Raw genomic sequence first — 15,855 nt, 5'->3', positions numbered from 1 at the left:
CAGAGCTCCTGCAGCCTCACAAAAGGCCCCATCAACAGCCCACACAGATGGCCTCTCAGCACACATACTCTCTGAAGGCTGCTGCAGTAGCCAGGGAGCCTGGCACAGCTCAGAGGGCATGGCTGTCCCGCCTTTACTTTCTTTCACTCCCTCCTCCCCTCAGCCTTGCCCCAAGACAGTTGCTCGAGAAGCAGACACGAAGCCTCGCATGGTTGTTGTTCAGATCAATGGAGGGAGAGAAACGAGGAGAATAATGTCAGCTGCTTTGGTTCCCCCCGCCCCCCCCCCCACACAGTGAAGAAAGACGGTCATTTTCCTATCTAGAGGCTGCAAGGTTGCCAACTCCAGGCTAGGAAATTCCAGATGGCAGAGATTATCTCCCCTTGAGATGTGTGTCTGGGGGGAGGGAATTAATGCCTTCACTTGGTTGGGAGGGAAGACAGCAAGGCAGGGAGTGCCCTCACCCAGAGGCCTTTCCTCCTGGGGATCCACTGTTGCCAGTCTCCAGGTGATCAAACAGTACAGAGAAACATGGACAAGGAACAAGAAACAGGCAAAATCCACGTCGAATTACTAAAGCAATTTCAATTACACAATTTATACTCAATTCATGTAATATTCAAATAGATAGTAACTGCAAGTCATATAAGCAAATGTTTTACAAGTCGCTACAAGCTTCAGAATTTTTTTTTTACAATGACAAAGTGCTAGCGCAATACTATAAAAAGTCCTCTGTGCAAATTTCAAGTCATGTCCTAGAATACCCTCAAAGTGGACATTGTGCTGGATACCCTGTTGAAAATTATTATTGAATCTCTGGTGGACTTATCCCTGCTCGATGAAGACGTGGCCTCAGTGAAACGTGCAGAAGAGCCCTCAGGCTATCCAAGTTGAGGGTCTTCTAGGATGCAATTTGATGCAGGTTTTTCCTGTTTCTTCTTTCTCAATCTCCTAGGTTGGGGGTGGGAAGCCCAATTTGGCATCCCCACCCTCCCGGTGCCCTAGACAACCACCTAGTTTTCCTAGTGTGCGAGCCAGCCCTGATTGATGATACAGAAGACTGCTACTCCAACTGAGTCTCTTTCCACGCTCTTGAGCATTCAAAAGGTTTCTCCCCTGTATGAGTCTTTTCATGATACTGAAGACTGCCACTCTGAATGAATCTCTTTCCACACTCTGAGCATTCAAAAGGTTTCTCCCCTGTGTGGGTTCTTTGATGCCGTTGAAGATTGCTACTCTGACTGAATCTCTTTCCACACTCTGAGCATTCAAAAGGTTTCTCCCCTGTGTGGGTCCTTTGATGCTCCTGAAGACTGCCATTCTGAATGAATCTCTTTCCGCACTCTGAGCATTGAAAAGGTTTCTCTCCTGTGTGGGTTCTCTGATGCTTTCGAAGAGTCCCCCTCTCACTAAATCTCTTTCCACACTCTGAGCATTGAAAAGGTTTCTCTCCTGTGTGGGTTCTCTGATGCTTTCGAAGAGTCCCCCTCTCACTAAATCTCTTTCCACACTCTGCGCATTCAAAAGGTTTCTTCCCTGTGTGGATTGCTTGATGATACTGAAGAGTTCTACTCCTACTGAATGTCTTTCCACACTCTGAGCATTCAAAAGGTTTTTCCCCTGTGTGGACTCTTTGGTGCTCTTGAAGACTGCCATTCCAACTGAATGTCCTTCCACACTCTGAGCATTCAAAAGGTTTCTCCCTTGTGTGGGTTCTTTGATGCTGTTGAAGATGGTCACTCCGACTGAATTTCCTTCCACACTCTGAACATTCAAAAGGTTTCTCCCCTGTGTGGATTCTTTGATGCAACTGAAGATTGCCACTCTGACTGAATCTCTTTCCACACTCTGAGCATTCAAAAGGTTTCTCTCCTGTGTGGGTTCTTCGGTGTGAATGAAGATCGCCACTTTGAATGAATCTCTTCCCACACTCTGAGCATTCAAAAGGTTTCTCCCCTGTGTGAGTTATTTGATGCTGTCGAAGTCTGTCATTCCGACTGAATCTCTTTCCACACTCCAAGCATTCAAAAGGTTTCTCTCCTGTGTGAGTTCTTTGATGTCTTTGAAAACTATCATTCCGTCTGAATATCTTTCCACACTCTGAGCATTCAAAAGGCTTCTCCCCTGTATGGGTTCTTTGATGGTTTTGAAGACTACCACTCTGACTGAATCTTTTTCCACATTCTGAGCGTTCAAAAGGTTTATCCTTGTGTATTCTTTCCTGTTGGAGATTGCTACTCTGACTGATCCTCTTTCTGCACTTTAAAGGTTTCTCTCCTCTGTGAAGCTGTGATCTATGTTTGAAGTACTTTCCACACTGAATGGATTTAATTTTCTTCATTATATTTTGCTTTGGAAAATGTATGTTACACTGTCTTCCATCTCTCTTCTCAACCAAACAGCTTTCTTTCTTTCTTTTACGTCTGCATTTATCCATGATAGTTCCTTTCATGTCTTCATTATTAACTCCATCTTGTAATTGCTGATGAAGTTCCTCACCCTCCTCATTCCTCTGTTCAGCCTCTGCTGGAATAACGAGAGAGAGAGAGAGAGAGAGAGAGAGAGAGAGAGAGAGAGAGACTGTTAACACCTGGGAGGGCAGGTAAGGTCCAAAGGCATCTATGTGACAGCAACAGGAAAAGACTAACAGCCCTTTGGCCTTATCCAGCTAGGCTGGCCTTAACTAACCCCCTCCTCTCCCCAGAATAGCCAGGATTTAAGGATATCACGGCCTTTCAAGAACCACAGCTGAGCTCTTGCCCAGAAGGAGTTTCTGAACCTCTAGATTTCAGACCCCAAGAAGGCCTCCCTCCCGCCTCACCCAGCAGGCTTTAGGATTGTACCAATCTAAGGGATGCTTAAAAGTGAAGCAGAGAAGTCCGCTGGGTATTCCTTGCTTGTTGCCTTGAGATAACTGTGAAGGAAACCTACTCTCTGCCAGCTCGTTTGGGAAGGGAACACTTGAGAAACTGACTATCCCTTCTTTGGATGCACAGCTGTTGTCTGTCTCCATCATAGTATTTCTTATAAATCTGGCTTCTTTTGGGGAGAGAGAGGGTGACAGAGAGGGAATTCTTAAATGGGGAAGGAGAGAAATCCAAGCAGGAGTAGAAATTCTTCTGGAAGGACAGAAACCTGGACAAGATCAAAGCCCACAATCCCACCCAGTATAAGGGGGACGGATCATTTCCAGATGACAGTCTGAGCAGACGTTTGTAATCCCATCCAGGGGAAAGGAGTGTTGAAAAGGCAGACCACAGAGAAATGAGGATCTGGCCCCTTCATCCCTTTCATCCCACCTTTTCCTCAGGCCAGGACACTTTCTCTGGCTCGGGTGATGGCCACAACACTGCCCTCAGCTGCCCCTGGGCAAGTAGCGGGACAGGACTCAAAATGGTGTACTTGTTGTTCAGTGTTTTGGCACAAGCCTCATCACAATGACAGCAATTCACACCTTTGTCACCTAGGAAAGATCCTTACCCAGAGAAGCCACATTCTCATAGTTCTCCAGCATGACTTCCCGGTAGAGAGCTCTCTGTCCCGGATCCAGCAGGGACCACTCTGCCTCAGAGAGAGAGACGGACACCTCCTCAAAGGAAAAGGGGCCCTGGAAGAAAAAGCAGATTCCCTCATCAAAGGTCATGCCAGACAGAGACTGCCCACTGGAAGGGATGTAAGACTTGGGGGACTGGCGTGCAGACCCGCTCTTGCCCAGGAACCTTCTAGAAACTGCAGGAGCAAAAGCCCCTCTAAGAAGGAAGGGGGTCCCAGGCTGTGTCCTGCTCAGATCCCCTACCTGGGCTGGAGGTGCAGCAGCCGTTTCCACACATCTGAAAAGACGACGGCTCAACGGCATCTCTCCACTGCCTGTTCCTGAGACAAAGGAGGAAAAAAGGGTGTTTTCCCGGACTTTCGATTCCATTTGCTGGTTTGGACCCTGCTTCAAGCACCCCCTTCCAAAGGGCGTGAAACCTCGCCCTCTGGACACTCAACGCGGGGTGGTGGTGGTGGTGGTATTTGTGAGTTTCCTGCATTGTGCAGGGGGTTGTACTAGATGACCCTGGAGGTCCCTTCCAACTCTAGGATTCTATGAACACATTTTAAAATACTTTTTTACTAAATTATTTTTCCATTATTATTGGCCCCAAGAAGGTGTTTTTCAGAGCTCTGCTGCACCAGAAGGTGGAGGCTCCCTTTCTTCACTGGGTTGAATGGAATGAGGGCGAGAGATGAATATTTTAGTTAATGTGTAGAACTGCCTTCCATGAACTTTTCAAACCCCCTTTCACAGTTGGTGAACATGGAGTGCCACAAATTCACTCTGTGTTTTGTGAAGAAGAGTTTAATTATTTCCCCTAGCCTGAACTCTCCACCCATCACATTTACAGGCTGCCCCAATCACACCCAGGCACAAAAGGCCCTTACCACAGGACACGGCATTTTGGGCACACTCCACGGCCTGCGCCCTCTGCCCTTGCTCCAAGGAAGCTCCTTTCATCTCAAGGAATGTAGCTTCTTTCTTCAAGGATGAGGCCCACATCTGAAAGAGCAGGGAGGGAGGGGAGTAAGAGATGGAATGGGAAAAGACCAAGGAAGGGATCCTGCCCCACTTCCAAACTCTGCACCCTCCAGTCAGCAGACCTGGAGTTATCTGGAGGGATAAGAAATACTTTAGTAGAAGAGGCTGTGGAAGGAAGGAAGGAAGGAAGGAAGGAAGGAAGGAAGGAAGGAAGGAAGGAAGGAAGGAAGGAAGGAAGGAAGGAAGGAAGGAAGGAAGGAAGGAAGGAAGGAAGGAAGGAATTTTTCCCCTGCTCTTCGCTTTTAGTGTCAGAGCAGTTTAGTAATCTGCTTCCTTTCCTCTCCCCACAACAGACACCCTGAGAGGTAGGTTAAGAGGCTGCTAAATCTCCCATTGGGATGATTAACGCTTGGACAGATATCTCTCAGGGGTATTTCAGGACGGGGGTGTTGAACTCATCTGCTATGGGGGCCGGATGTGATATAAGTGAGGCCTTGGTGGGCTGGCCCATGGCGTGTCCTAAAATGTAGCGGAGACATAAACTTAATAAGGGACACAGACAAACACAATTAAAACAAAAACACAGTTTAAAATACTTAGAAATAAAACATGCTTAAAAGATTAGCACTCTTGCAAGATTTTATTGAACAGTCTCTGATAACTGAAGGAAGCAAGAGAGAGGGAGGAGGAAGCACACGACCGCCAGTTGCTCGTGAGCCCGATAGGAGCTTTCTGGGAGCCTGATACGGCCCCAGGGCTGCATGTTTGACACCCCTGTTTTAGGAGAAGGCCAGATATCTTGCTTGAATTGGACACACCTGGAGGGAATCCCCTCACCTGTCCTGCCTGCCTCTTCTCCTCTGCCTGGCTCAGGAGGAAACCTTCGGCCAGGGCCACCGCCTGGGAACTGGTCTCCGGCCCACATCCTCTGACCCAGCCCTGCATTTCCTGGGGCAGGAGAGTCAGGAACTGCTCCAGGATCACCAGGTCCACGATCTGCTTCTTGGTGTGCCTCTCCGGCTCCAGCCACTGCCTGCAAAGTCCATGGAGCTGGCTGCAAACCTCTCGGGGCCCATCAGACTCATGGTAGCTGAATTGCCGGAACCACTGGCAACATACATCTGAAGTCATGGTGTCCTCAGCCAGGGTCTCTGTCCCAGCCCTGTCCCAGAATTCAACCCCACTCCCAGCTTGGAGGGGAACGAGGCCTTTGCTTGCTCTCTTGCCAGTCCCAGCTCCTTCTGGGTCCTGCTCTTCCATCTCCTGCCCCTTCCACTGAGTCACCTCCATCTGTGGAAAGATGCCTTCATTCACTTGTCTCTGAAGAGGCTTCTTTCTGGGGGGAAGGAGAGAGACAGGCAGTAACATGTCACGAGGGAAAATGAGGGTGGAAATACACCACCAAAACCCACAAACCTTCATATGCTTAGGTGGATCAGAACAAAAGTGCTTCTTGTGCTTAATTGTCTCTGTTGGGCTTTTTAAAGATCTTCCAAGCTGAGCCGCTCATTCCTTTGGCTCCGTCTGACCTGGGGCCTAATCCTTAAAGAAAACCAGAGTCCCCAAAGGAGGAGAAGGACTGGTGAGTGACCCTGTTACCATCTCAAGAATCTCTTCCAAAGGCCTCAAGTGTTATGTGAGAACTCGGTCTCAGAACCCATGTGGGGGGGCCCAGCTCCCCGTGACAGAAGAGCCCTTTTCTAGAGTCCAGCCTGTTTCGGGAACAAGCCAAAGCCCAGCTCTTGAGGGCTACCAAGTGTGCCAGGAGATCTGCCCACCCAAAGCCACCCCGGTGCCCTGCTGGTGTAGGGCAAATGTTACTCTGGCGCTGGCCTAGACTGGGATTGTGCCCGGGGTGGGGTTTGCTTGGGGAACGGGGCTCAGTCCCCTTCCTGAGGCCTCTCCCAGTGAGGGCGCCAGGGCTGCTGGGAGGAAGGGGGGCCGGGGGAGGTGAGAGACCGCGGAATGCACACGGTTGCCAACTCCAGGTTAGGAAATTCCTGGCAATTTGGGGCTAGGTGTCTGGGAAAGGCAGGGGACGATGGCATCGAGTCCACACTCCAAAGCAGCCACTTCCTGCCCTCAGGTTGTCTCAAATTACAGGTGATCTCCGGGCTGAGAGACTGATCTCCAGCCCCTCCCTGGTCATTGGCAACCCCACATCAGGAAGATGGGACAACCAGTCAAAACGTTAGGTATTCTGGCCACCCAATCAGCATGAAGGAATCGCCACCAGTCCTCCTAACCGCCAAAAGGAGAGTTCTGTATTCACGCTGGCATCCCCCTTAGCAAGACCTGAAACCCCCTCCTCCTGGAATCATACTATGATATTTCTCCTCTGGTGTTTCTGAAACCCCCCCCCCCCTCTGATGTTTCTCCCTGTTGTGGTGCCCGGAGGGGGGGTGTCTTTCCCTCTCTCACCTGGCCAAAAGATGCCCCTCCTCCTACCCAAACCCCACTGCAGGAGGGAGAACGTGGCCTTGTGTGTTCTGGGTGCCCCCTGAGAAATGTGCTGTGGAGGGAGGGGGCAGGGGCGATGCGGTTGCAAGAGCTGGGTTCTCTCCCTGAGCATTCACTTTGCAAAACACTGCTCTGGGTGGGTGCTCAGACTCACAGCTGCGGCACTCCTTGGGGTGTTTACATCCTTCTTGCTGCAGCCCTTCCGGCGATGTGTGCCCATGTGCCATTGCTTCCTCCCGGCCCTGGGTCTGTTGTTGGGGAGGAAGGGAAAGGAGATTGTAGGCCGCTCTGAATCTCTGTCCTTGAAAGGGCAGCTGCTGTGAGAGCCGTCTCCAGCCCCACTCACCTCACAGGGTGTCTGTTGTTGTGGAGGAAGGGAAAGGAGATTGTAGGCCGCTCTGAATCTCCGTCCTTGAAAGGGCAGCTGCTGTGAGAGCCCTCTCAGCCCCACCCACCTCACAGGGTGTCTGTTGTGAGGGAGGAAGGGAAAGGAGATTGTAGGCTGCTCTGAATCTCTGTCCTTGAAAGGGCAGCTGCTGTGAGAGCCCTCTCAGCCCCACCCACCTCACAGGGTGTCTGTTGTGGGGGAGGAAGGGAAAGGAGATTGTGAGCCGCTTTGAGACTCTTCAGAGTGGAGGGTGGGATATAAATCCAATATCTTCATCTACCTCACAGGGTTTCTGTTGGGGGGGTGGGAAGGTAAAGGAGATTGTGAGCCGCTTTGAGACTCTTCGGAGTGGAGGGCGAGATATAAATCCAATATCTTCATCTACCTCACAGGGTGTCTGTTGTGGGGGAGGAAGGTAGAGGAGATTGTGAGCCGCTCTGAGACTCTTCGTAGTGGAGGGCGGGATATAAATCTAATATTTTCATCTACCTCACAGGGTGTCTGTTGTGGGGGAGGAAGGTAAAGGAGATTGTGAGCCGCTTTGAGACTCTTCGGAGTGGAGGGCGGGATATAAATCCAATATCTTCTTCTTCCTAGTATTACAACTGAGCTCTGACTAAAACAGATACTCCCCGCCCCCCAGGAGAAAATGTCTGGGGGGTGGGGAGGATTCTCTGGCTTTGTTCCCCACTCAGGTCACCCTCCCCAGATATTTTTGAGTTGGGCCCCCCTGGCCACCGTCTGCTCTGCTGCCCCCAGGGAAGGAGTTTGGATCCAAATGATCCAGGCTGACTTGGATCAATCCGAAATGAGCAGCATTTGCTGTATCTGGTGATCGTTGGGAAACTGAGAGGGTGCACTGATCGAGGTCTAAGCACTGAGCAAGGTCAGGATCTAGCAAGCGGGACAGGTCACTTCCTTTTTCCAGACGCCAGGTGATGAAATCATGGAAATGCTTCTCGATTCTACAGCAATTGTCAAATCTTGATTTCGCTTTAAGTGCAATTATCCAGGGTTTTTTAAGCCTTAGCAACAGAACACACCCACACCCACACCCACCCCGGCTTTTCCCCGTCTTTTGTCTGCCTTGGGTTTTTTTAAATGAGGGTAGGGTTGCCAAGTCAAATTCAAGAAATATCTTGGGACTTTGGAGGTGGAGCCAGGAGACATTAGGGGTGGAGCCAAGATCAAGGCTGTGACAAGCATAATTGAACTTCAAAGGGAGTTCTGGCCACCTTTTCAATTCCTTCCTTCCATAGGAAATAATGAAGGATAGGGGCACCTTCTTTGGGGGCTCATAGAATTGGACTCCCTGGTCCAATAGTTTTGAAACTTGGAGGGTATTTTGGGGAGAGGCACTAGATGCTATACTGAAATTTTGGTGCATCTACCCCCCAAAACAGCGCCCCAGAGCCCTAGATACTTGCAGATCAATTCTCCATGATTTTCTATGGGAATAAATCTCCCTAGGGAAAAATAGAGTTCCCAGCAGACATTTCCCTCCCCTCCCCCCGCTTTCTGCCGACCCTGAAGCGGGGGGGGGGGGCCCTCCAAACCGGGGGATCCCCTGCCCCCACCTGGGGATTGGCAACCCTAAATGAGGGGGAGGGGGCTGGTTGCACAGAATTCTACTGAAGGCTGCCTCTTCCGCCATAAAAGCACCCGGAAGTCATGGTGAGAATTCATCTCTTTTTGAACATTGGTGGTGGGTGGTGGGGGGGGGGGGAGTGGGAGGAGCCTAGATTTGCAAAAAAACAAAAACCCAAAACCTGTCCAAACTGGGCCTTTTCTGGAATCCACCCCCCCCCCCAAATGTCCTGCAACTTCCCAGGAATTGGCAACACCAGCTGAAAGTAATAACCACCCCCCACTTCCCTCCCCCGCCAAGATATTGAAGCTGATTCTCCCCCCCCCCCCTTTCTTCTGAGCAAGGCAAGGAAAGGAAAGGTCCCCTGTGCAAGCACCAGCCGTTTCCCACTCTGGGGTGACGTTGCTTTCACAACGTTTTCGCAGCAGACTTTTTACGGGGTGGTTTGCCACTGCCTTCCCCACAGTCGTCTACCCTCCCCCCCCCCACCCCCCAGCAAGCTGGGGACTCCTTTGGAAGGCTGAGTCGACCTGGAGCCGGCTACCTGAACCCAGCTTCCGTCGGAATTGAACTCGGGTCGTGAGCAGAGGGGCTCCGACTGCGGTATTGCAGCTTTACCACTCTGCGCCACGGGGCTCCTACTTCTGAGTAAACCTCCCACGAAGATCTGGCAGCTGCTGCTTCTTTACAGCCCCCCCCCCCCTCCCGCGCAGCCCTCCTCTGTCCTGCAAAAGCAAATGATGACGGCAGCCGCCCCCCCGCCCCCGCCCCGTGGCTTACTTCTAAGGAGTTGAACCAAGCAGAAGTCAAGTGGTACCTGATGAAGTTTTCCCTGATGAAGCGGGCTTAAGAGCACACGAAAGCAGACGTTGCAAACAAAACCTGGTTGGTCTTAAAGGTGCGGCTTGACTCCTGCTTTGTCCAACTGCTTCAGACCAACACGGCTGCCCGCTTGGATCTTACTTCTAAGGAGACCGTCCCCGGGAGCCGGCTGCAGCTTCTTTCTTTGCAGCTCCCTCCGCAGGAAATGCGCCTTCCTGCCTCCCCCCCCCGCCCCCTCTCACCAGCAGCTCGGCTCTTTTAACCCTTTGGGTGCTGCAGAGGAAGGGGAAAGGCGACCCACCCCTCTCTCCTCCGGGAGCAGCTCCAGCCCCTGTGCAATGCAGTGGGGCTCCTCGGGAGTAACTGCTGCAGGGGGCTGCGCATTTGGAAACAGACGAGGGCCAGATGCATCCCTTTCTCTGCCCCCCCCCCCCCCGCGTTGGAGAGAAAACGCTGCCCTGCTGGAGCCCAAATGCAGCCAGAAAGCGGCCCGCCTGGGCTGCGGGAGTTTGGGCCAATATTCGGGGGGGGGGGCAGAGAAAGGGACCTGGGCACCCCCCCCCCCCCACACACACACACCCCGGTCCCAGGGCTTCTAGCCCCCTCCCTGCCAGAGACTGCCCTTTTGCAGCAGCCCCAGAGAGAGGAGACGGGGGGGGGGGGGCGGGATCTGGAGGCTTTGAGAGAAGCCCCCTGAAATGTCCAGGGGGAGACTTTGGGGGGAAAGAGCCAAGCTGGGACGTGGGGGTGTCCAGCGGGGGGGGGGGGCTTCTCTGAGGGATGAAGCCTTTTGTGCAATGATTGATGGTCTGGCTTCCTTGGAGAGGCATTTTCGTTGCCCAGTTTGGTTCCCCCTGCATTCCATCACCCTCGGAGAGGTGGGCTAGCTATAGTGAGATACAATGGGAACGACAATGATAATAGGGGACATCAGAGTGCGCTATGACAAATGAAAAGTTGCAATATCACAAAAAAAAGTTGCACTGTCACAAATCAGCTGAGGACGTAAAAGACGTCTAGGAAAAGGTTTTGATCAAACCACCTTCACGTGCCCAAAACATCAGTATTTGAATTAGGAATGTATTTCTTCTCTTTTGATTCTTAAAATCTGGTTCAAACACTATAAAGTACCTCTGGCTTTCCCTTCAGTATTGAGCAATTTCGTGAGACAGCCTTAGTTTATACCAGGCCTCCCTCCCCGACTCATTAGCTATATGGGGACAAACAAACCGAACTAGACTCTTAGATGTAAGTGATAAGAGGGGTTTGCTGCCCAGAGCTCAGTTGGAACACATCTGTGGCCACAATATCCCATGGTTTGAATCACAGAGTTGGAAGGGACCTCCAGGGTCATCTAGTCCAATCCCCTGCACAATGCAGGAAACTCACAAACACCTCCCCCTAAATTCAGAGGATCTTCATTGCTGTCAGATGGCCGCCTAGCCTCTGTTGAAAAACCTCCAAGGAAGGAGAGCCCACCACCTCTTGAGGGAGCCTGTTCCACTGAGGAACCGCTCTAACAGTCAGGAATCCTAGAGTTGGAAGGGACCTCCAGGGTCATCTAGTCCAACCCCCTGCACAATGCAGGAAACTCACAAACACCTCCCCCTAAATTCAGAGGATCTTCATTGCTGTCAGATGGCCATCTAGCCTCTGTTGAAAAACCTCCAAGGAAGGAGAGCCCACCACCTCCCAAGGAGGAAGCCTGTTCGATAGTTACCCGGATCGTCATTTTTCTCCTTCTTGAAGATGGGGACATTCGCCCGCCTCCAATCTTCCAGCACCTCTCCTGTTCTCCAAGAATTCTCAGAAATAATGGCCAGCTCAGAAATTACATCCGCAAGCTTTTTTAGAACCCTTGGATGCAGTTCATCTGGCCCTGAGGACTTAGTTTCATGTAAAGAAACTAGGTGTTTTTGTACTACCCCTATGCTGATCCTAGGTTGGAACTCCATACCCTCATTATATGTTCTGTTTTTGCCAGGGGTCATTTTGTACAAAAATAGGTAGTGCTCATCCAGGGATTGTTATGCAGCTGCAATACTATACAATGGACAAGAAGGTGGAACTCTCAGGAGGAGGTGGAACTCTCAGAAAGGTTCAGGAGCTGTGCTTCTGTGAGCTCCCACTGAATCTGAGGCCTGGTTTTTGCCATGTTGAGCGCCGTTTCCCTCAGAAGAGAAGACTGAGGAAAAGTAGGAATTGAGCAGTTCCCCTTTCTCTTCAGTACTTCCGACTTCGGGGTGATGTCAGAGTTTCCGACTCCGGGGTGATGTCACATTGCGACGTTTTCATGGCAGACTTTTTAACAGGATGGTTTGCCATTGCCTTCCCCAGTCCTCTACACTTTCCCCCCAGCAATCTGGGTGCTCATTTTACTGACCTCAGAAGGATGGAAGTCTGAGTCAACCTTGAGCTGGCTACCTGAACCCAGCTTCTGCTAGGATCAAACTCAGGTCGTGAGCAGAGAGCTTGGACTGCAGTACTGTAGCTTTACTACTCTGTACCACAGGGCTCCCTGCCTCCTGCAGGCTCAGAAATGTTGAACACACTGCCCAAAGCAGTCTTACCTCGGAGACAGCCACATCTCCAGCTCTTCTCTGTCAACCAGCCTGAGAAAGGGCTGCAGAGCTCCTGCAGCCTCATGAAAGGCCCTATCCAAAGCCCACACAGATGGCCTCCCAACACACACAAAGGCTGATACAATAGCCAGGGAGCCTGGCTTTGCCTCAGAGGGCATGGGCTGTCCCGCCTTTACTGTCCTTCGCTCCCTCCTCCCCTCAGCCTCACCCCAAGAAGGTTGCCTGAGAAGGAGATGGGGAAGCTTCACATGATTGTTCAGATCGGGGAGAGAAATGAGGAGAATAATGTCAGCTGCTTTGGTTCCCCCCCACACACATTGTGAAGACTGTCATTATCCTATCTAGAGGCTGCTGGGTTGCCAACTCCAGGTTAGGGAATTCCAGATGGCAGAGATCCCTTCCCTTTGAGATATGTGTGGGGGAGTGGGAAGGGAAGCTTGGGTGAGTGGGAAGACAGTAAGGCTGGGGGGCCCTCACCAAGAGGCCTTTAGTGGTATCTTTCCAGGAATTTTCCAACCTGGAAAGGTATCACTTCAGGCTTCTGAGGGAGAGGCCCTTCCTCCTGCGAAACCACTGTTGCCTGTCTCCAGGTGAGGGCTGGAGATCACTCAGCATTACAACTGCTATCTCAGCTCCCCTTGAGGGGGAGTGAATGCTTTCACTTTGTGGGCTGGGGTGGGGGTGCTTGCCTAGAGGCCTTTAGTGGTATCTTTCCAGGTTGGTGGAAAATTTCTGGAGGTTCTCCGGTGGAGTTTGAGGAAGGGAAAGGCATTAGAAAGGCATTGCTGTGGAAGCTGACTGGGTGATTTTGGGACCAGTCACAGACTTCCACCCTAACTTGCCTCACAGGGCTGTTGTCCAGATCAAATGGGGCAGAGGAGAATGATGTAAGCTGCTTTGGTCCCCCCACAATACTGTGAAGAAAGACTGCCCTTTTCCTATGTAGAGGCTGCAGGGAGTGGGAAGGCAATGGAAACCTGAAGTCAGAGGGGCAGATGGCGCCACCTGGGGGTTGGCTACCCTGTGCCTGGTTGCTTGCTACTGTTTAGACCAAATAAAAAATACACTGCCTTCAGGCACAACAACACAACCAGGGTTTGTTTTGTAGAAAAATAGGTGGTGGAGCTCATTCAGGGATTGTTATGCAACTGCACCTACTATTCAATGGACAAGGAGGTGGAACTCTCAGAAGTAGGAGAGAGTTCAGGAGCTGTGCTCCTGTGAGCTCCCACTGAATCTGAGGCCTGAACGCAACAATATTTTAGTGATAGCCAGTCATGCACAACAAAACACTAATTCCAAATATACATTTCCCAATATAAGGATACACAAATTCCAGAAATGAATTCCAGAAATAAATTATATATATATGGGCAACGGTAGGTCGATCCAAAGTGCACCATTTCAAATTTTCATCAGGTCCAGAATGAATAAATAGGTAGTCTTTGTATCACTTTGAATTGGGACCTTTAACCTGGACTCCAGAGAGCTTACAATCTTAATAACTGTTATCACTTTTGGAGTGGGGCCAAAGAGCTTGTAATTTTATAAACGAGAACTTGTGTTAGTATGGGAATGTGTCATGTCTGACTATTTCAATATAAGATGGTCGAACAAATGTCAAGCCTCTGCTCTGGTTTCTCTCCATTACTTACAGCCAGTTTGGTGTAATGGTTAAGTATGCGGACTCTTATCTGGGAGAACCGGGTTTGATTCCCCACTCCTCCACTTGCACCTGCTGGAATGGCCTTGGGTCAGCCATAGCTCTGGCAGAGGTTGTCCTTGAAAGGGCAGCTGCTGTGAGAGCCCTCTACAGCCCCACCTACCTCACAGGGTGTCTGTTGTGGGGGAAGAAGAAGAAGAAGAAGAAGAAGAAGAAGAAGAAGAAGAAGAAGAAGAAGAAGAAGAAGAAGAAGAAGAAGATGATATTGGATTTATATCCCCGCCCTCCACTCCGAAGAGTCTCAGAGTGGCTCACAATCTCCTTTACCTTCCTCCCCCGCAACAGACACCCTGTGAGGTGGGTGGGGCTGGAGAGGGCTCTCACAGCAACTGCCCTTTCAAGGACAACCTCTGCCAGAGCTATGGCTGACCCAAGGCCATTCCAGCAGGTGCAAGTGGAGGAGTGGGGAATCAAACCCGGTTCCCCATATAAGAGTCCGCACACTTAACCACTACACCAAACCAGAGGAAGGGAAAGGAGATTGTGAGCCGCTCTGAGACTCTTCGGAGTGGAGGACGGGATATAAATCCAATATCTTCTTCTTCCCATCCACCACATCTGCCCTGCCACCTGTCCCAAGAATGTTTATGTTACTGGGAAGGGCATGCTGTGTCTGAAGATTCCCAGTCCTGTTATCAGTTCACAAGTTAGTGATAGAATGCTTTTATAGAGTAAAAGAAAGTTACTGCTGTACCCTTTGAACCTTAGATTTGAATGAGGCGCGCTTTTGTAATGGTTTATGATACCCGATATAGCAACATATATGGTATCTCAGTCTTTCCAAGAACCGTGTTCCTTGGGCACCTTTGAGTTCCTATATAAAGCTGTCTATTTGAAACAAACAAAGGACTTCATTATTGGGGAAATCGGTAGCCAACACCTACACTAATTACACAGGGAAAGAAAGGAACACCCTGATCTTTGGGGGAGGATCCAGTGCAGGGCATAGACCTTGCTTGTGGACATAGCACCAGAGTTCTGAGGGTGAACTTGTCACTGTTGTGTGTGTACAACCAGGATGGAAACCAGTGTACGAGCTGAAACAAAACAAAATAACACTGTGGATCAAATAATAAGATACTGGATTTATATCCCACCACTCCGAATCTGAGAGCAGCTCACAATCTCCTGTATCTTCTCCCCCCACAACAGACACCCTGTGAGGTGGGTGGGGCTGAGAGGGCTTTCACAGCAGCTGTCCTTTCAAGGACAACCTCTGCCAGAGCTATGGCAGACCCAAGGCCATTCCAGCAGGTGCAAGTGGAGGAGTGGGGAATCAAACCCGGTTCTCCCAGATAAGAGAGCTCTGGCTGACCCAAGGCCATTCCAGCAGGTGCAAGTGGAGGAGTGGGGAATCAAACCCGGTTCTCCCAGATAAGAGTCTGCGCACTTAACCACTACACTAAACTGGCTCACAAGCCACTCTTCAAAAAAGTATTGACCCTGTCTTCAATCCTTCTTTATGTATAACCTCCCTTGCATTTATAGCAGAGAAATATATCATGTCAATTTCACAGTATATAGGAGATTGTGAGCTGCTCTGAGACTCTCAGATTCAGGATGAAATTCAATATCTTCTTCTTAATAATGGCAATCCTTCAATGGCTGGAATTCAGACTGAGTCTCTTTCCACATTCTGAGCAGTCAAATGGTTTATCCCGTGTGGGTTCTTTGATGCAGTGCAAAATTCCCCCTCACACAGAATTACTTTCCATACTCTCATCATTCAAAAAGTTTCTCCCATGTGTGAGTTCTTTGATGATACTGAAGATT

General features: G+C 50.4%; 1 protein-coding gene across 1 annotated transcript; it reads right to left on the bottom strand.

Annotated features, from left to right (window-relative positions):
* Positions 1-1,063: 1,063 nt before the first annotated feature.
* On the bottom strand, positions 1,064-7,227 carry LOC132571147 (zinc finger protein 436-like). The gene is made up of 6 exons (XM_060237823.1): positions 7,134-7,227; positions 5,357-5,855; positions 4,426-4,540; positions 3,797-3,873; positions 3,481-3,607; positions 1,064-2,526 (listed from the first exon to the last, which is right to left on the bottom strand). The coding sequence occupies exons 2-6, from the start codon at positions 5,807-5,809 to the stop codon at positions 1,064-1,066; spliced, it is 2,235 nt and encodes a 744-aa protein (XP_060093806.1). The 5' UTR covers positions 5,810-5,855; positions 7,134-7,227.
* Positions 7,228-15,855: the final 8,628 nt, after the last annotated feature.

Source organism: Heteronotia binoei, chromosome 5 (assembly GCF_032191835.1).
Source record: "Heteronotia binoei isolate CCM8104 ecotype False Entrance Well chromosome 5, APGP_CSIRO_Hbin_v1, whole genome shotgun sequence".
Taxonomy (NCBI): Eukaryota; Metazoa; Chordata; class Lepidosauria; order Squamata; family Gekkonidae; genus Heteronotia; species Heteronotia binoei.
This window is presented reverse-complemented; position numbering and strand designations above follow the sequence as displayed.

Bases quoted from the DNA above. Each gene is read 5' to 3' on its own strand.
- LOC132571147 (XM_060237823.1), bottom strand. From the start codon at position 5,809: ATGGAGGTGACTCAGTGGAAGGGGCAGGAGATGGAAGAGCAGGACCCA. The intron at 4,541-5,356 runs GTGAGGGGATTC...CTGCTCTTTCAG, and splicing joins AGAAGAGGCAGGCAGGACAG to ATGTGGGCCTCATCCTTGAA. The intron at 2,527-3,480 runs GTAAGGATCTTT...TCGTTATTCCAG, and splicing joins TGAGAATGTGGCTTCTCTGG to CAGAGGCTGAACAGAGGAAT.